Genomic DNA, 20,978 nt, shown 5'->3' with positions numbered 1-20,978 from the left:
GACTCTTCAAGCCACGGGATCTGAGATGGATAGATCCCCAGAATCATCTGGTCTGGTGGGTCTCAAACTTTTATTTTTCCCCCAAGCAATAGAATCGTTCGTCCAAAGGAACAGAAAACTCTGGTTGATGTCTAGGAGGTGACCACGGAGTCTGACCACTCAGCCACTGCAGAGATGCCTCTGTGGAACCCCAGTGCTCCAAGGAACCCAGCTGGAGAACCACAGGCCTTATCCCAAGAAATAATTTAGATCGCATGGTTTGACTTTTATCCAGACACAGGCACTTGCCCGCCTCTCAATGAGAGGACAGGTCGGGGATTGTCTACTTTGGTGGTGTTTTTAAATTAGATATTCCTTTTTAACCTAAAAACAACAGCCCTTCCCATTTGTATAAACACTTTTACATGTCCAGAAGCCTCACAGACTATCTGTGAGGTAAATGGTGCCTGTACAATTATGTCCAAACAACAGAAGAGGCAGGTGAGGTACAGAGATGCCCAAAGCCAGCGAGCAGCCAAGTGGAGTCTTAATTCAGTCGGGTCTCCTGTTTCTCAAATGAGGGCTTCATCCCCAGTTCATCCCCAAGACCCCAGCTCCTCCCCTCCTGGGGCCACCAGGCCTCTCCAAGTTCCCCAGAACTGTATCTTGGGCCAAAGAGGCACTAGATGGGAACACATGAAACTGCCATTTCTGGACATTAGAAACAGCCTACTATTGGCAATTATATATGCTTGCACTTTACGTAGGTTCATTCTGATAGAAAACTAGAGCACGCTGTGAACGACGGGATCAAACCAGGCCTTCAAAAGACTTCAGGAACCACAAGGCAGGCAGACCCACCCTCACCACTAAACAGGACGCTGGGTACCCACCACCCCTCTTGGTCTCTGCCAGGGCCCTTGGTGGCCTATCTGTGTCCAACACACATGGCTGATCCCTGATGCCTTGAGCTCTTGTAAGCTCTATTCTGGAAGACATAGGGGGCCCAAATCCCCACCCTCGGGGGGCATCTAGACATAACAGGGAGACCAGAGAGACTCCTGTTTACAGAACCTGGGGAGTAATGTAGCCCACACTTCTGAGCTCAAGTGCCAGCTCTACTGAGCAGTGTGGCCATGGACAAGTTGTCAGACCTGAGCCTCAGTTTCTTTACCTGCAAAATAGGCACAATAATAACTTTCTTTAAAATGTGATCAAAGAAGATCTCTACTGTATTGTTAAGTGAGTGAAGTTGCTCAGTCGTGTCCAATTCTTTGCGACCCCATGGACTGTAGCCTATCAGGCTCCTCTGTCCATGGGATTTTCCAGGCAAGAGTGCTGGAGTGGATTGCCATTTCCTTCTCCAACTGTATTCTTAAAGAGCAGGACAAATACATGATACAGAACCCCTGTTATGGAGTAGACCTCCACTTGCTTCAGGAAGAGGAAGAGTCATGAAGCACAGAGCAGGTCAGGGGAGGCTTCCTAGTGGAGGGGAGGGTTTGGTACGGGGCCTTTAATTGGCAGAATTTGAGGTGAGTAAAAAGCACTGGAAGAGTCTGAAGCAGAAGGAACAGCAAGATTTCTCTTTTTTTTAACTAAGAAGAAACAAAAACCATCAAAGGGAAAGACACCACGATCAGCATCCTCATCTCTTCATCCCGAGGGCTTGGCTTGGGCCCTTTAAGCTAATATTTGCCTTTCAGCCCCTGGCAGCCACAGATGAAGGTAAATATTAGTTTAGCCTGGGAAGCGGAAGCCCCAGATGGCAGTGTGGTCCTCAACTGGCCGGGATGCCTCACGCTCTGTACCACAAGCTGGGCACAGCCAAGATAAGGACCCAACCTCTGGCCTTATCTATAGAGAGGCACAGGCCTCTCACTGCTGGGCAGCCAGGCTGGCCCACCGCCCCAGAAACTGGCACAGCAGCAGCCTGGCCCCCAGAAAGCGACCCTGAGAGGTTCCAAACATCCTTCTCTTCAGTAGGCAGATGGGGTCTTTTTCCAAGACCTGAAATGACATCATGAGTCTTTGGGAGTCCCCCCATGCCCATGGCCTCTTAACAGCCTCCTGGGCTCAGCCACACACATCGTGAGCGGGCAGCAAGTCTCACACTGACCTTGGGCCCAGATCACCTGGAAAGTCTGAATTCTGGGCCCAGCCTGGCTTCTGCCTAGTCGGGACAATTAGGGTAGGCCGCTTCCCATCTCTGGGCCACATTTCCTCTTACTGAAAAACTTGACAGTAAGAACTGCTAGAAACTCAACTCTCTTGCTGAGTCTCCCCTGTGATACACACATATACCCACGCCTGTGCACACCCACTCTCCTCCATAAGCCATCCACAACCTCCCCACTTAACCCCCTTCCCTGAAGGATCTGCTTCCCAACTGACTGCCAGTTCCCCATCTCTGTGCCCATGCACACCACTCGTCTGGCCTACAATGTTCCTCCTCAACAGGTCCATTCTTCCCACCTCCTCTGGTTCCTGACTTAAAACTCACCTCCTACAGGAAGTCCTTCTGGATTGCTCCCCAGCTGCACCCCCATAGTTTTATTCTTCAGCCACACTTTTATGCAGTATTGGATTTAGGTCACTTCAGAGCAGTCATATGGTATGTCCCCCAGTATAAAAACTCTTTCAGGTGAGGGGCTGGGTTTCCAGTTCTAGTGTCTCCTCTGATCACTGCAGAGCACCTAGGCTGCAGTGGGCACAGAGGGGTATGCAGGAGCACCCTATAAGTGGAATCCTGGCCCACCAGCTTTTGGCCAGGACCCACAGCTATTCTTCCTGAGTCAACATTTCTGAGAGGCGCAGGGAGACCTTGAAAACTGGGATAGGAACTTATCTCTCCAAGTATTAATCACTCCATAAAACTTGTGTTTATTTAGTTGCTGGCAGGTCCTTCTTCCAGGAGGTAGGAAGCTGTTATTCTTGGAGATACCAGCCAGGGCTTGGGCCAGGGAACCCGGAGGGAAGGGGGTGATCTGCTGTGAACTCCAGCGTAACAGGGAGCCTGGAAGACCTGAAGCAGCTCTGCCGGGGCCATGGCCTGGGCAGCAGGGAGCCCAGGTGATGTTTAGGGCTGCAGTGGCAGGGATAGGCCCCTACTTGGAGGTGTCAACCAGGGAAAGACAACCAGCCCTTGCCACCACCCTTTTGGGGAAGACAGCCAATCTGCCCATGGCCTGACTTGCGGGCCTACTATGTGCCCCGGACCCCAGGATATCTCTAGTCTGAGGAGCAGACACTGGCCAGGCGGGGTTCGAAGGGCTTTGCCTCAGGTTCCATACAGGTGGGGGCAGGGAGATAGGCCTGGCAGGTAATCTCTAAAGATGAGACACTGATCTAGGGGACCAAGATGAGACACGGGAAAGATAGGCCTGTCCTCAGAGCCACCAAGACAGAGAGTGACTTCTTCAGAGGAGAAACTCAGGGGAGGAGTGAGACAAGGGGAAGCAGAGGAGCAGGGGGATCTAGGTGGAGGGAGGAGGCCCAGAAAGACGCGGGTGCAGTGACGTGGCAGAGAGGAGGCAGGGGGAGATGCGCAGATGGGAGCAGAGGGAAGAGGGGAGGGAGGGAAGTAACCCTGAGACCACAAGGGGCAGTGGGCATGTCCCGGGGGCAGGGGTGTGGGATGCAGGCACAGAGCAGCAGGCCCAACTTCGAAGATAACCTGGATGGGCCTGTTTCTCTCTTTTATTTTTTAACAGAAAAATCAATTTAGGAAGAACAAAATGAGGACATATTTTAATCTGCTAATTCATTTTAGGGGCCATAATCAGTGTTTAAAAATGCCCAGGGATTATGGTGATTTACAGCTGTGACGGGAATCAGCTAGGGCTTTGGCCTTACAGGGTGTACAGAAAGCAGCCTGACTGGAAATTCAAATGCAACTGAAATTACTGCGTGAAAACCTATTTATAGTCAAAGAGGCCAGGTCAGTGCCTGGGCTCTGCCCTGGGTGCGGCCCTTCAAGATCACTCTTCAGGCCTCTCCCTCAGCCCTGCAGATTAGGAAGACTCATCTCACCTGGTGTGTCCGTTTTGTCCTCATCCTTGCAAAGGTGTAGGCCCAGCCTAAGCCTCCTCCACCAAGAAGCCCTCCTGGACTCCATCTGTCCTCACTAATTTCATCCTCCGTTGACTTCCTGCTGAAACCCCCCAGTGGGTAATGTGAAATGTACCACTTTGGGCACCAGAATACCCAGTTCAAGTCTCCGTTCTGCCACATCCCTACACAGGCAAGCCAGGCCTTCCATAGCCGTCAATTTTCTCCCTGCCAAATGGGGATAATAACCACTCCCTCCAGGCCCAGGGGCTGAAAGGGTGAATAAGATAACTGGAAGGAACCGTCTCAGCAGATGGACGAGATCCTGTGACCACAGCATCCAGCAATTTACCGTCCTCGCTTGGGCTCTGCCTGGATCATGTCTTGAGTTGTGTTTGCTTTGTCTCCCAGTGAGCCTGGGGCTGTCTGTGAGCAGGGCTGGGTCTCCCTCAGCCACCCCTCAACTCTTTCCTTCATCTAACAAGTTACCATCTATCCCCCACTTTCCCCTCCTCACTCTGCAGATATCCTCAGCATGCTCCACACACCAGGCCCAAGATTCCACTCCGGAGAGGAACCCGGTGGGTAAGGCATGGATCCCTCCCTCTCACAGAAGGGTTTTTACGCATTTGTTTTTACTTTCATCATCTTTCCCGCTGCACCCCCCACTATCTTTTTTACTCAAATAAAACTGACTAAAAAAGAAAAGCTTCACAGCTTCTAGGCTCTGAAGTCCGAAAGGACAAAAAGAAAAACATTTTCCCACCACCTCCATGGCAGCTTTCTCTGCAAGCAGAGAGACAGGGAAGGGAGGGGAGGTGACAAGAGCAAGTGTTGGCTGAGCATTGACTTGGTACCCAGGACTAGGCTGGACACATTACTCACAGCCTCTTTAATTGGGTTTCATCTTCCTACTGACCCATTGTACAGATGGGAAAGCTGAGGTTCATCCAGGCTCCTCCTGGAGACACAGCCAGTTTGCCAATGGGTTGGCCTGTGCAGTCTATGCACACAGGCACACGCACACATGTCTGCCGGCATGCACTCAAGTCCCATGGGAGTCCAATGACCTGGATTCTCAGTCCTCGGCCACCAACTTGCTGTGAGACTCAAGGAAGTCTAAGACTCGGAGGCCCCTTCCAGCCCTGGCATTTGTGGGTCTGCATGTGCCCTTGCCAGGAAGCCTGGTACCTTAGCAACCCCAGGATAGCTTCCAGTGCTCCTCCTGGACCACCCACAGGATGCCTGCCCTCTCACTGCCCTGAAGCCTTAGTCACACTGGGGGCCCAGGAGCAGCCAGAAGACTCTTGGCCCCCCAAGTGCCTCCTGCTCTCCCCCACTACCCCTTCCACCCCCATCTGTGCAAAAGGCACTAAGGTGGGGTTGGACCTCCTGGAAGGCTGCAGAGCCCAGGGCCCGGGGCTCACTCGGGACAGAGCGCTGTTTCTACAGCTCACCTGCAGCACTTCCTAGGGATGAAGACAACCTCCCTGACTCACCTCCATGGGCCCAGCAATGGGGTCGGCCTCCCAGGGTTGTTACCAGAATGGTGCTAACAAAGTGCCTGGCACACACACAGTAAGTACTCTGTAAACTGTAGTAGTTATGATGATTAACATTAATTACTTCTTGGATTGAGGGGGGGGTCTTCAAGGCTGCCATATATGATTATGAAGCTCAAAGGCACAACCTGTGGGGCCACAGAGGGCAGAAACCTCACCAAGCTCCAACGGCCCCCGCTGCGGGCCAGAAGGCAGGGATGCTCTGCAGTTCCCACCAAGGCTCCCGCTGGCCCCTGTGTGGGGGGCAGCCCCAAGCCTGACGGAACCAGTCAGACCACAGCCCCTGGAGATGTGCCCTGCGTCTGAGGGGCCGGACGGAGAGGGCACTCACCCAGCAGCTGAACGCCTCGAGTGAGGCCGTAGACGTCCACCAGGGCCCAGAGCGGGTCGGCCGTGCGGACCCCGTTGAAGAAGAGCATGGCTGCCGAGTCGTTGATGCGGTAGAAGACACGGCCCTTCTTGTCCACCCAGAAGGCGATGATGTTCCCCTCATTGGCAAACTCCTCAGGCAGCGCCTTGGCCCAGAAGCCGCTCTGGGACACCAGGTCGGGGCAGGCATACTTGGGCAGCGAGTCAGGGTGGATGCGGGACGGGTCCTTGCTCGTGAAGCCCAGCCGCAGTGCCCCGCTCCAGCAGCACTGCTTCTTGGTGATCTGGGTGGCAGGAGTATGGCCTCAGACAGACCCCCAGCCCAGCCTCCCCTCCCCGGCCATCAGCGAGCCCAAGGGGAAGGGACTGTACCCTTCTCTGCAGACCACCCCCAGGCAGACTCCCATGGGACGTAACTCTGCCCAGCTCACCCACAACTGGGGCTCCTCTCCTTCCCCCAGGAGCCCTCACCTCCCCCCACCAACTACCCTCATCCTTCTCCCATCACCTCCCCATGGCCACTCCCCTTTCTACTTCCTTCTCTGTCACGCAGGGAAGGTTGAGAAAAGAGTAAGGAGAGAGAGGAGGGATTAGGAAGAGCTGAAGTGGCAGCAGAGAGGAAAGAGAAGGGCCAAGGGGGGTGATGGCCAGAAGCAGGAGTGGGGAAGCCCAGAGGCTGCAGGCAATGCAACCGCAGGAGCAGGGAGAGAGGCCCCACCTTCAGCCTGACTTGCTCATAGATGAGGACCGGGCGGTTACTGAAGGTGATGGCATTGCAGAAGCTGGCCTGCCTCTTGACGGCCTTGTGGCTGAGGTCCATGAGGATCTGGGAGCCCTTGGTGTGGGGGTGGAAGAGCAGCGGCGTGGCCGGGAGCCCCCCGCCGGGCAGCACCGGCGGGCAGTGCTTCTGCTTGTGGTGGCATCTGTGAGAGGTGGCAGGGAAGGGGCCCCCAGTGGAGTCTGCAAAGGAACGAGCCATAGCGTTAGAGAATCTGATAGTCCGAGAGCTGGACCAAGGTCCCCTAGGGAAGGGCAGAGGGCTGGGGGATAAGAGAAATCACCACTGCCCAGGACTTCCACCACCACTGCCCCTCACCACCACCGCCCCTCACCACCACCGCCACCTCTTGCCACTATCCTTCTCCTGATACCACCCATTGCAATTCCCACTCCACCACCTACCACCATGTTTTACCCACCACCATCTATGCCCACCCTTCACCTGTCACCTCTCACCACCACCATCTACTCCAACCCTCCACCCACCTCCCACCATCATCTCCCACCATTTACTCCCACCCTTCACCCATCACCTCCCACCACCATCATCTACCCTCATGTGTCACCCACAACCACAAGTTAACATCTGCTGCTCCTCATTAGTATTTATGACCATTTATTTTCCAACCTCCACCAGGTGGTAAGCAGTCATTTGCAACCAACATCTACCACCATTCATTGTCATTCACTACCAATGCCATTTATTTTATTCAACAAATATTCATTATGTATCTGCTGAATGCCAAGCCCTGTCCTAGGCACTGAAGATAAGGCATGAAACATAACATGGATTCTGTCCTCAAGATGCCAACAGTCCAAGGAGGGAGATAAGACGTGGACAGAAACTGAAATACAAATGGCAGACAGTGAGAAGCACAAAAAGATGTACAGATAAGTCACTTCCCAGGAAGACTTCTTGGAGGAGGGGAGAAGGAGGAGAAGGCGCTGGAGCTGAACCAACAAAGCTGGGCTACAGTCAACACGTGACCATGGGGCTGCCACTGGAAACCAGGAAGGGGGGTGGGTGGGGCAGCCTCTGCAGGACCATGCCCGTCTCTTCCCTCCTTCGGGGCCACCTCCCCCCACCCAGGCTGCCTTCCTGCTTCACACCGCCCACGCCCACAACACCGTGGGCATAGGCAGGCCTCTTTACCCAGGCTTCCAAGGAACTCGGAGCCGCCTCAAGCACCCCTGGCCTGTGCTTCCTTCCATTAACAGAGCTGGGTTTGGAAGGTACCATACAAACATGTGAGGCTGGCACCCAGGAGACAGGGCAAAGAGAGGAAAGAACACGGGATGTGGTGCCAGGTAGCTTGAGTCCATCACTAACTGGCCATGTGACCCTGGGGAAGTCACTTTTCCTCTCTGGCACAATGCCATGTGTAAGGTCGTGTCTGACTCTGTGTGACCCCATGGACTGCAGCCCTCCAGGTTCCTCTGTCCATGGGATTCTCCAGGCAAGAGTACTGGAGTGGGTTGCCATTTCCTCCTCCAGGGGATCTTCCTGACCCAGGGACTGAACCCATATCTCCCGCATCTCCTGCATCACAGGTGGATTCTTTACCCGCTGAGCCATTGGGGGAGCTCCTCTGCCACAATAAGTGGCCTCCACTCTGTGGCTCTGAGACATGTGTCAGCAGCCCTGGCAGCTGGGGGCTCAGGCAGGAGGGCCATTTCTTCCCCAAATCTGTGTCTCATCCATCAGGAAGGACAGCTCCCGCCCATCCGGCCATCTTGAGAAGGGGCACAGGGGATGTGGAAGATGGGGGTGACATAATGTGACCAAGGCCTTCCGGGATGTTTCAAAATCGGTCCCTCCAAGGCAGGAATAATACAGAAAGTTTGGTTATCTGAGAGGCCTTGCCCTCCCTAAAGGGAAAGGAGGGGTTTCCAGGAAGGGGATGGAATGAGGGAGGAGAAAAGGAGGGAAGAGTCCCAGGAGGCGGAAAGGCCCAGACTTTGGTCCAGTGTTTGCACTGGTTTGCATCACTTTGCATCTTTGCTTTCTCCTTCCCAGAGGGCCCCAAACACCAGGATCCACTGTCCAGAGCCAGCCAGATACCCTGAGCATCAATGTCCTGTCTTCTATGGTGTAGCTTCCTGCATGCCAGGCCCACGAGGTGGGCACCTTACAAGGCGGGGCTCACCTTGCTGTAAGGAATCCAGAATGGTGCTCAAGGGCTTAGAAAGCCACCAAGTGGTGAAAGCTGGAATTGCTCAGAGGAGACCCTGCCGGTCTGAGAGGGCCCCCAGAAAAGCTGAGTGACCCTTTAAGAGTGTAGAGCAGGGTAGGTTATTCCACAGAAAGGGACAATTGAGGTGAGAGCAAAGGGTGGCACTGGATATAGTTGCCCCATCTAGAAGAGGTACCCCCTGGGCTCAATCCAGCCTCAGACACAGCTTGACTCTTGCTTTCAAAACATACTGCTGGTGAAAAGTAACATCACACACTGTTCAGGACTGTATACATAGGCAGAAATGAAAACATAAAAAAAGAAATACCTGCTGGGTGAATGGTAACAAATGTATTACATCTATAAACAGAATACTACTCAGCAGTGAAAAAAGAATGAACTACTGATAGGAGCCTCAACATGGATGAACTACAAAATCATCACACTGAGTGAAGCCAGGTTTTTTTTCAAATTTGGATATACTCCATGGAGCAATGGCAGGGCCTCCACTCCTGCCACCCTCCCCCACTGGGTACTAAGTCTTCAAAACACAAACTAAGCCAGCGTGACAACAAGCAAATTGGTGGGGGCATGAGGATGGGGGTGGAGGGGGAAACACCAAGGGATGCTAGGGAATACTTGGGGTGACAGTGACAGGCGTGTTCACCTCTTGTTGTGGTAACGGTTCCAGGGGTGTGTGCATGTATCAAAACCTACCTAGTCATATACTTTAATCCCCTGTGGTCTAGTGTGTATCAACTAAGTTTCAATAGAGCACTTTTTAAAGATGCTGAGCCCAGCAGCTGCTGAGAATCTCTTCTATGAAGTCCCCACTACAGCCTCCACTCAGAATCCGTGGACGAACGGCAGGGCCTCAACCTCCTTCAAGACACTCACCATGTATCCTAGTTGGGATCCTGGGGCCCTGGGTAAAGATCTAGGAAATACTGGTTCAGAGAAAACACAATGACAACACCCAGGGACTGGACACCCAGGCCCTTGAAAGGGCCATTCCCAGGGCCTCTCATCCACAGGGAGGGCAGTGGGTGGGCGAGGGCAGCCCAGGGTCAGCCTCCCTGCCTGACAGCTGAGCAGATGGAAAACGGGGAGACCCTGGTCCCTGGGGGCACAGTGTGCATCCAGACGTGTGACCTCAAAAAAGCACACACACATCTGTGAGCACATGAGGGCAACCCAGACCCTAGGAGACATAGGAAGGAGAGAGACTCTTCTCTGTCCTTACATACACATTTACATATGCAACGTGAGCATACAGACACCCGTGTACACACAGATGTGCGAGACAGTACACGCGTCTACTGCACACGGGCCGTCGATCTAATAATAACAGCAGTCATTCATCAAGTGCTAACACGTGCTAGGCTCTGAACTGCGAGTTTCACACAAACTTAACTGGTTTCACCCTCACAGCAAACTGATGAGGTAGGAGAGACAGTACAAGCCCATTTTCCTGATGAGGAATCAGCCTCTGAGGGGTTGGGCAGTTTGCTCAAGGTCATACAGCCAGAAGGATGGGGCTCTCGGAGACAAACTCAGACAATCTGACTGCAGGGCCCAGGTCTTACTACTTGGCGTTTACAGCCAAGAAAGCAAGGGTTTGAACACATTTTTTTTTAATGCGCTTTAAAATATGGTCACAACTGATGAAACCTAAAAAAATATTCACCTGGGTCAAACCGAAAATCATCTCATGTGGCACACAGAAAGACACCTGGCCTTCTATTATCTGGCCTCTTCCACAGTACACGTGTGTGTGCCGCCAGAACACAGAGATGCAAACGGTTTCCAAACATGGCCCTCATCCGTCACTGCTAGGATGCAAAATGGAGCAGCCAGTGTGGAAGATGGCTTGGCAGTTCCTTTTAAGTTAAACGCCAGTCATACAACCGAGCAACCACACTCACAGGCACTTACCCAAGAGAAATGGAACATCTGCACAGTGACCGGTACACAAATGTACCACAGCCTTATTCATAATAACCCCATGCTGGCAATAGCTTAAATCCCTCCGACCGGTGAATGGATAAATCAAACCTGGTACGCCCACACAATCAATACAGCTCTGCCATAAAAAGGAACAGCACTATGATACAACAAGCAGGAACAAAGGGATCCCCTGGAGAAGGAAATGGCAACCCACTCCAGCATTCCTGCCTGGAGGATTCCATGGACAGAGGAGCCTGGCGGGCTGCAGTCCAAGGGGTCCCAAAGAGTGAGACGTGGCTGAGGAACCCACACTTTCAGTTTCACAGCTTTGACACCAAGGGCCAGAGGGCCAGCTGAGGGCAGGGCTTCTCCCCAGTGCATTTCGACATATAGTATGACCCCTTAAAACCCCCATTCCGTGGATGAGCTGCCAATCAGACTGGTTAATCAACTTGCTTGAGGTCACACAGCAATAAAGTGGCAGAGCTGGGACTGAACCCCGATCTCCCAGTGTCATGTTGGGGTCCTCTGCCCTGCTCAGTGGCTGACACTAGAGATCATTTTCCCCATGAGCCCAGGATGGCAGGCACAGTGGGGAAAGGCTGTGTGGAGGAAATGTTGGTCAGGTCCAGTCGGGGGAGCAGCCACAGCAAAAGGTGTGAAGACACCAGGAGGCCTATGAGCTGCACAACTGCCCCCCCAGGGACCCGTGGCCCTGGGTGGAGCCCCAGCCTCGCCGTCTGCTCCCAGGCAGGCTCCCCTTCACGGCAGGTTTACAAGCTTCTGGGGAGTCATAGCCGGAGCACCCCCTCAGGCGAAGCTGGTGCTGACGCAGTGGAGACTCTCCCCGCCCCAGCCCAGCCCATTCCTCCTGGGCATTTATGAGCTGCCAGAAACAAGCCCGGCCAGCCCTCTGGGTGACCCTCGGCCAGCTCCAGACCACAGTCCTGCCTCTCGGTGGGGTCCAAGGCGGGGATGCCCAGACCCAGTGTAGCCTCTGGAGTGACCTCCCCACTGCCCCCGCCCACACCCTGCCCCAGGACCATCCTGGCAGAGCCTTGGGTACCGAGGCTGCACTGAGCTGGGCTGCCAAGGAGAAACTGGGAGGAGATATTGAGTGCCTGCTCGATACTTATGACAATAAGCAACCTCTGTGTGGCTTAACAGGCAGTGTCTTCATGACACTCCCAACGGCAGTGAAGCTACTCACCCAGGTCGCCCAGCCGGAGTGAAGAGCCCAAATCCGAACCCAGGCCTGCTGCCTCCAAGCCCAACTCTGAGACCTCATTTTTCTCATCTGTAAAATGGTGACCACAGCAGACCTCCATGGCATTCTTACAAGAATTAAAGTGATGCTATATTTACCAGCAATCCCACTCCAGGGCATATATCCAGAGCAAACCGTAATTCGAAAAGATACATGTACCCCAATGCTCATTACAGCACTTTGTACAATATCCAAGACACGGACATGACCTAAATGTCCACCAGCAGAGGAGTGGGTAAAGATGTGGCACACACATACAGTGGGATACTACTCAGCCATCAAAAGGAAGGGGATAATGCCGTCTGCAGCAACATGGACGGACCTAGAGATTGTCACACTGAGTGAGGGAGGTCAGACAGAGACATGCAAACAACATGCAACATCACTTACATGTGGAGTCCAATTTTTAAAATTATACTAATGAACTTACCCAAAAATTAATCTGCAAAAAATTCATTACCAAAAAGAAATGAATTTACAAAACACAAACAGATTCACAGACTTAGAAAATGTACTTAAGGTTTCCAGGGTAGAAGGATGGGGAGAAGGGATGTTAGGGAGTTTGGGATAGAGAAGTACACACTGCTACATTTTAGACTGGATAAATCTGCTCAGTGTTACATGGCAGCCTGAATGGGAGGGGAGTTTGGAGGAGAATGGATACATGTATATGTATGCCTGAGTTCCTCTGCTGTGCACTTGAAACTATCACAGCATTCTAAATCAACTATACTGCAATATAATTTTTTAAATTAAAAAACAAAACCCAGTAAGTAGTTGCTATAATAATAATCCTATTATTGATAATAGTTGTAAATAAAAGTGTGAAAGTGAAAAATGTTAGTCGCTCAGTTGTGTCCCACTCTTTGCAACCCCATGGACTGTAGCCCACCAGGCTCCTCTGTCCATGGAATTCTCCAGGCAAGAATACTGGAGTAGATTGCCATGCCCTCCTCCAGGGGATCTGCCCAACTCAGAGATCAAATCTGGGTCTCCTTGCATTGCAGTCAGATTCGTTAGGGTTTGAGCCACCAGGGAAGTCCACAGTTGTAGATAACTATATTATTGTTTCAATTAACATCAATCTGTGCTCTCCTACACCTCTGGTCATGCTACTTGCCCTGCCCTGCATATCTTCTCTCCCTGCCTCACCCACGCCTCTCCAAATCCCACCCATCTTTCAAGGCCCAGGTGGGTCCTACTATGTTCAAGATGGCCTCATTCTGAACCTGCGGACCTGAATACCAGTGCCGGCACGATCGTTTACATCGCTAAGGAGGGAGGCTTGTCTCACTTTCTGGACAGTATGGAACAGGCAAAGAGCAGGAGCCCTGGAAGCAGGAGGTCCTGGGCTCAACCCTGACCAAGCCACAGATTTGCTGTGTGACTTTGGGCAAGTTGCTTCATCCCTCTGGACCTTAATTTCTTTCTCTGTAAAACAGAGTCATCATAGCTGCCCTGCCCACCTCTCCAGGCCATTGTAAGAACCCAGTGAGTTCATGGATATAAAAGAAATTTTCAAACTTTAATACCTGATCTCAACCTAAGGTCTTATTGTTTCTTATAAAAGCAACAACCACCACCATAGGAAATGATCTGTTCACTTCAGACCAGTTGGAGGCCAGACACTTCTGTTTTCATTTACCCTAACACCGTAAACCCGGATTGCAGAGTGGTCCTGACTTGGGCTAGTTTACACACAGTCACCAAACAGGGATTCCTCTTGTCGGGGAGACTCAGAGGATGCCAGAGAGCAGGTGGGGAGGGGCTTCAAGTAAGGGAGATGATTATAAAACTGGCCAGATGTGGACTTCTCTGGGTTCCCTCCAGGGGCCCACTTCCCTCACCTGCTTCTAGCCTCGAGGCCTGGCCCAAGCCTATTTCTCTTCTGGAAACCATCCCTTCTTCCTTCCCACCTATAAACCTGCATTTCTCTCACTCATCCTTCAGACCTTGATTTTAAAGCCCACCTTCTCCTGGAAGTCTCTCTCATTCCCAAACCAGGCCCAGGGGTCCCATATGTCCCTAACAGACTTTCCGTCACCCAAGCAGCCTTTGTCAAATCTGGATCCTCCACAGAATTCAGCCCAAATGCCCTGAGGCGCCCACTGTAGGCAATGCATTGACGTGTCTTCTCACACCGAGAATGGTTCTGGGCTTGTGAGAAAAGAGCCACTGGGACCATTTTCTGTGTTCTGCGGGGCTTTGGCTAGGAAAGGCTACGGGATTATTTATGTGTCTCCCTGATGGACCGTGAGCCTCCTGAGGGCAGAGACCATTGTCTTTTTTACTGCTGCGCTCCCAGCGCCTACCTCAGCACACAAAGCAGGCACTCAGTAAAAGCACTGAATGAACTGCCCCTGTTCCCTTCTTCAGTCCATTGAAAACTTGGGAGTGACCGAGCAGGGCCCACTTGATGCCTCGCTCCTTCTGGCGCCCAGTGGATAAATTAGATAAAGTGGGGACTAAAGGCACAGCTTCCTTCATTGCCCAGAGCCAGAATCCTTCACTCCATGCCTGACTACAGTCCCAGCTGCTCCAGAACCTTCCAGCACTCCCCGTTTGCCTACAGGAAGAAGGAGAAAAACTGCAAGGGTTGATTTTTTTTTCTTCTGTCTCAGGAACTGACACCAGATGCCTTCCCTGTACAGCCTCATCTCACTCTGCCAAGCCCTGACAGTTAGGGATCTGTGGGAAGCAGCCCTGAAGATGTCCCCAGTGATCCCCACCTCCACCTCCTGGCAGTCCCTTTGTAATTCTGTAAGCCCCTTCGTAATCCTCTCCCCTAGGGTGTGGAGTGGACCTAGCAACTAGCTTCTAACAAATTGAATACAGCTGAAGTGATGGGATGGGACTCCCAAAGCTGGGTTGTAAAAAGCCCTTAGCCTCCATCTTTTTTCCTTGCCTCTCAGGTTGCTCCCTCTGGGAAAAGTAGCCTCAGTGTAAGGTGGCCCTGTGGACACGCCCACATGGGAGGGACTGGAGACCACCAATCACCAAGTAAGTAAGCTTAGATGGGGCTCCCCATCAAGCCTTCAGATGAGCCTGCACCCTCCACCAGCAGCTTGACTGTAACTTCAATAAGGACATTAAACTGGAGGCCTTAGCTACAGTGTCAAGATTTCTGACCCACAGAAAATGTGACATAATTAACTGTGTGTTTGCTGTTTTACTGGTGAAGAAAATGGCAATCCATTTCAATATTCTTGCCTGGCAAATCCCATGGACAGAGGAGTCTTGTGGGCTACAGTCTGTGGGGTCACAAAGAGTTGGACATGACTGAGTGACTGAGCAGGCACATTGCTGTTTTAAGCCACTAACTTTCAGAGTAATTTGTTATGCATCAATACAGATCACTTAGTTCCACGGTACAGATGAGGAGACAGAGACTCTGAGAGGCAGTAATTTGCCCAGGGTCACACAGTTAGTAAGCAGTGAAGCTGGGCTCTGACTTGCAGACCTGTCTGGCTGTGCAGTCACCCTCACTGGGCTGCAGCTAGCCAGCCAGCATGCTCGGTCCACTCTGCCTAGTGTGAACCCTCCACTCTACCCTGGTCAGTTTCTCCATGATCTCTGCAGCCCCCATGCACACCCTTTGTTGTGTAGGGTTAGGGGACATGTTAGCACCTGATCATCTGACCCATAGAGCTTGGCCATGGGCAGAGCAGGTCCTGCTGCTCCCTGGAAGACCAAATGGATCCAGTGACCAGCTGGACAAAAGAGAGTGGCAGGGAGTGGGCGTGGGCAGAACGGGCACCCTCACAACCAAGTTAATCTCCACACAGAGCCTCCTGCTCTCATTCACTCCACGGCATCCCCGTCCCTGACGTTTCCAGCAGCCAGATGTGTGTGCAGGTGTGTCTCCCAGCACTGCAGGCAGGGAACCAGCCCTCCCCCCCTCACCCCAACATTCCAGAAGGGCATTCCAGATGATAGCCTTTCTGCGCCCCTGTCTTTGCAGTTCAGTTCAGTCGCTCAGTCGTGTCCGACTCTTTGTGACCCCATGAATCGCAGCACACCAGGCCTCCCTGTCCATCACCAGCCCCCGGAGCTCACTCAGACTCACATCCATTGAGTCGGTGATGCCATCCAGCCATCTCATCCTCTGTCGTCCCCTTCTCCTCCTGCCCCTAATCCCTCCCAGCACAGTACCCCCACAAGATGCCCCAAGCCAGGCCGGAGAGAATGGGGGGGTGCATGGCTTAGTGCATGTGCCACACAGACCATCACCCCCAGCTGTCCTCGGTATGCACATGTGTGCATACACACACAGCAGGTGCGTGCCTAACAGGGACACAGCATGCAGGTAACACACTGTGCCAGGGGCCTGCCAAGGCTGGAGGAGGTAGAGTTGCAGTCTTGTTCCTTACAGGCAGCCGGGGTGTATGGTGTGTGTGTACGCTTTTGAGCGCACACAGGCCTGGAGGAGCCTCTATGAAGACCCTCAAATGCACGTACACTGTGCTGGCTGTGCGCCAGGTGGGCTGCCCTTTATGCCTGCTAGCTCTCTTACTCTTTCCACAACCCTTCCAGGTAACCCTTACCACCTCCAGCCACTGAGACTCAGACAAATAAAGGCACTGACCCAGAGTCACTCACACAGCCAGTAAGAGCAGAACAGGATTCAAATTCTTACCAGGAACACCCGTCTCACTCCCTCTCCAGCCCTGCCTGGCCTGTTGCCCAGCTCAGGGCTCGCGTCTTCCCTCCTATCTGCTCCCCTAGACCATCTGCTCCACCTATGTTGATGTGGTCCAGCGGCCAGAGCCAGAACCCCACATTCTTCCTTCTTCCTCATTGGCCAAGCATCTGTGGGGTTCCAGACACTGGGCTGGGTGAAGAGAACAGACAGGGATCAGCCTAATTCCTCACACCCACAGGCATAAGTTGGGTGAGTGTGTGTCACCTGTGTTCACAGACACACCTGCCAGGCTCTGGGGGCTCACCTTGGCCTAAAAGCCTCCAGAGCTGCTGCCGGGAGACAGGCGGCTCTTTCCATGCTAATCCCAGATCACCAAAGTCCCTGTGATGGCCTCCCCCCTGCTGCTGGAGTGAGAATTAAGGAACCATGAAGGGGAAGCAGGCGTTAGCCGCGCAAGGGACAAGGTCTGGATTCCCTCTGAGCTGCCAGCTCCGTGACCTCAGTCAGCCATTTCCCTTTCCGAGCCACAGCATCCCCTTCCGTAAAGGAACAGTGGGAGCCAGTCTCTCAGGCCCCTGCACCCCAGCATCTGGAGTTTGCTGGTCCATGGCGTTTGTTGGTGACATGTATGTCTGGGTGCATATGTGCGTGTCTTTCGCACATCAGCCCCTCAGCAACCGGTCCATCCTTTGCCCTGGGTCACAGGGGCGTGGGGAGCACAGAAGAAAGTGAAGGGGGCAGGAAGGAAGAGGAGGGGAGGGTGGGAAGGAGAGGGATGGGGGGCCTCTGTGCTCTCCCCACCCCCATCCTGCCCTCAAGACAGGGAGCAGCTCTGGAAATCTGCCTCATGAAAGAGATCAAGCGTGTAACTGCCAAAACCATTTTCCAAATGAGAATTAATCTCTCCCAGGGGTCCTCTGCCAGGCTGATCCCAGAGGAGCCCGACTCCTCACCACCAGCCCGATCACACAGACACACACAACTTGTGCAGAAACACTGACCTCTACCAAATAACAGACTGTCACAAATGTGGCTGCTCACATACGGAAACCCAGACACAAAATGTTCGGCCTCTTAAATACGACACGGATAGGTACACGTTATGCAGGTACACACATACAGAGGTCTAAAACTCAGATACAATCAGCAGACACCAGAAACACAACCACCAGGACACGTCCACAAGCATACCACTAGAAAAACCCACACACAACCCTTCACCGCGCGCTGTAACCCAGCAACCCAGAGTCTTCAGCCCCAACCAAACCAACCCCCAAGCACCCAATCAGGAATGAAGGACCTCTATGCTCCAGAGTCAGGTTGCAGGGCTGACAGCACCCCTAGGAAGGAGCAAGCCCCTGGCATCTCCCACTTCCTCCAACTTACCTCCCAAAAGTGGGTGAAACCAGAGCCACCGGGGCAGCCCAGGCACAGGTGTGAGGACCCGCAGGTGCAGACACCCATGCAGGGTCCTGGCTAAGGGGCTCTGTGGGCACAGGCCAACAGTCGCTCTCCACGCCCCCAACTCCCCCCACTATTCGTGCTGATGGAAGGCTGAGGGCAGAGCTGGGGTCTGCTTACGGGGGCCCAGGCTGAGGAGAGTGGTCCAGGTGAGGGGCTGGCTGCCAAGGCCCTCATCCAATGGTCCGACTCATGGAGTCTCAGTGCACCCCCGCCAGGCTATCCTCCTGTTCCCCGCGAGAGAGGGAGGAACAGGACACACCCCTCAGAACGCCTCTCCAGGCCCTTACTCACATTGTCTCCTGCGTAAGGAGACTACTATCATTAGCCCCATTGACAGATGAGAAAACCAAGGCTCGAGGAGATGCTTGCCCTTGCCGCCACCCGTGTCTGTCTCCTCCAGAGCAGGAGTTCTTGATGGCCATAGCCATCTTGGGTACTCTTGGGGTCCTGCTCCCTTCTGAACCCCGGGCTCCCAGGCAGCTGAAGATAGCATGCTGTGGCCTGAGCCTGTTCTGAGGGCCTCTTCATCCTTCCCAGCCACGGGCCTGCCCAAGTCTGACTCCAGTGGAAAATGCCAGTCGGCTCCAGACCCTATGCCAGCAGGCCCCACTGGGGCCAACAAGCCCAAGAGGAGCCCCCGCCCCACAGATGGGCAGGGCCAGGCCCAGGTCAGGCCAGTCCAAGTCTCAGGCCAAGGCCCAGGCCACTGGCACTGCCTCTGGCCGGCTTCGGATTATGTGTCTTCCAGGGCCTTCCATCTGTCACTTAGCCCTCTGGGCCCAGGACAAAATTCATTTCCTTTTAAGAGAGCCAATGATTCGCTTTTCCCATGTTTCCTTCCCTGCCTTTTTCTTTTTTTAATTAGAAATTACTCTGTCAAAGTCCAGGGCCGGGAAAGGGGAAGTCACCTGGTCACCAGTCCTGGCCACGGCTTCCCACTCGCTCCTGCCACCACCCTCCTTTCTTCCCAGGCGTTTCCCAGTTCCTCAGTGCCCACTGAACCCAGCAGATGGAGGCGGCCCCTCCTCTTAATGCCCTGCCCGAGGAGGGTGGAGGCACACAGCGGGGAGTGTAGCAGGGACTCCCCAAGGTCAGCCCACGCTGTTCTGGCACCAGCCAGTTTGTACAGGAACCCCAACTCCTGGGGCCCAGTGATGACAAAACAAGTCCCTGGGAAGGCTTCCCCTTCTGGGTCTGGTGCCACATCGGCCATGTTCCTCCCAAGACCACAGCCCTGGAGCCAAGCAGACAAGGAGAGAGGAGTAGGGGCAGGCAGCAGCCACCCAGCAGTCCTCTCTCCCACCCCTTCACCTGCCAGCCTCCTGGTCTGCCTGAGGTCTAGGTGAGCACGGATGTGAACCCCAGGAATCAGAAGTTCATTGACCTCCCCGGCAGAGCACATGCTTTCAGAACTGAGATCAGGCAATGTGGGGGTGTCACTTGCATACCGCTGTGTGCTTAGGCACAAGTCAGCACAGATACACACGCACAGACACCTCCAATGGGCACAGACATGCACACACGCGTGTACCCACACATCTCTCCATGGCTCCGTCATGGAGCACAGCACTGACCTCCATGGCCCATATCCCAGGACCCACAAACAGACCTCCCGGCTGTCTAACTGAGGGTTGCCTTGCTTCTAGGAGAGGGACCTATGGGCCCCAGACCTCACATCCCACTTGGCGCTGATCAGCACCCTGGGGAGGTAAGAGGATGAGGAGACTTTGTGGGGAGACTCAGCTGCCTGATGGACTGCCAGGGAAAGACCCCCTCTTCCTGCTTTGCCCAACCTCCTGTTTCCATCCCCTCTGCCCCCGTCCCACTTAAAGGCACCCCCTTCCAAGGTCCCAGAGCCTCCCCAAGAGGCAGGGGGGATGGCCATGCTCTCAGCCCCAGTGCCTCTTGGTCCCAGCCTCCCTAAGCAGTCCCCAGGCTGGGGATGGATAGACCCTCAGGTGTCAGCCAGGGCCTTACCGTGGAGGGTGCTCCGGGTGATCTGTCCCCCCATCGCGGGCAGCGGGGAACACGGCCACCTCCGTTTGGCCGGCTGGCCTCGTCACTGAGCCGCCCTGGCGGCCAGCTCCCCTCCGCCTGCCCCCCCTCCTCCTCCTCCGTGGCCAGCGGCAGCCGGCATGGCAGGGCCGAGCCCGCCCCTCCTGCGCCCCCCCCCCACACACACACGGCACACTGCCTGCAAGACGGGCCACACACGCACGCACGCCCCTCTGGCCCCGCTCACAGCCACCTCCCAGCTCCCACCCACTCCCGGAGCCTCCCCCACCTCCCCGCGCTGGTACAGGCGATGGGATCTGTCATGTTTATTTACATAAGGAGGAGGAGACTAGAGGCTTCCTGAAATAGCCGAGCTCCAGAAAGCACTGGAGATGCCCCAGCCAGAGCGCATACACACAGACACACATACACGCACTCATGTACGCACGCACACATGCACATTCCCCACCACGGACACACACACACACAACCTCACCGTTCACCTAGGCTACAGACATTCACAAGCGTCACGCACCTACTACATGCAGACACTGGGGAAACAACGGGACACTGTGGTGAGCAAGACAGACCCGGTCTCTGCCCTCAAGAGGCTTACAATCTCACTCATGCAGCTTAATAACAAAGAGCTGACATCCTCCTAGCTTCTTCCAAGTGCTCCATGCATATTAACCCCTTTGGTCTTCACAGGCTGAATGATAAGGTCAGCACATGGTTATTATCAATAGGTA

At 53.8% G+C, this 20,978-nt stretch overlaps 1 protein-coding gene across 5 annotated transcripts in view; it reads right to left on the bottom strand.

Moving 5' to 3' along the window:
* The window catches only part of NEURL1 (neuralized E3 ubiquitin protein ligase 1), a 74,360-nt gene that overhangs the window by 12,102 nt on the left and 41,280 nt on the right, over window positions 1-20,978 (bottom strand). The window contains exons 1-3 of one of the 5 annotated variants that reach the window (XM_069567004.1): window positions 20,212-20,557; window positions 6,679-6,920; window positions 5,923-6,244 (exon numbers count right to left, since the gene is read on the bottom strand). In XM_069567004.1, coding sequence (XP_069423105.1) covers window positions 5,923-6,244; window positions 6,679-6,920; window positions 20,212-20,245 — 598 coding nt within the window. In that variant the 5' untranslated portion in view covers window positions 20,246-20,557. Of the gene's footprint in view, window positions 1-5,922; window positions 6,245-6,678; window positions 6,921-18,156; window positions 18,810-19,142; window positions 19,273-20,211; window positions 20,558-20,978 lie in introns of those variants that run through there. The other 4 variants (XM_069567007.1, XM_069567009.1, XM_069567008.1 and 1 more) reach the window with 4 other exon arrangements.

This window comes from Ovis canadensis, chromosome 22, assembly GCF_042477335.2.
Source record: "Ovis canadensis isolate MfBH-ARS-UI-01 breed Bighorn chromosome 22, ARS-UI_OviCan_v2, whole genome shotgun sequence".
NCBI lineage: Eukaryota > Metazoa > Chordata > Mammalia > Artiodactyla > Bovidae > Ovis > Ovis canadensis.
Note: the sequence above shows the minus strand (reverse complement) of the source record. Positions and strands in the feature narration are given on the sequence as shown.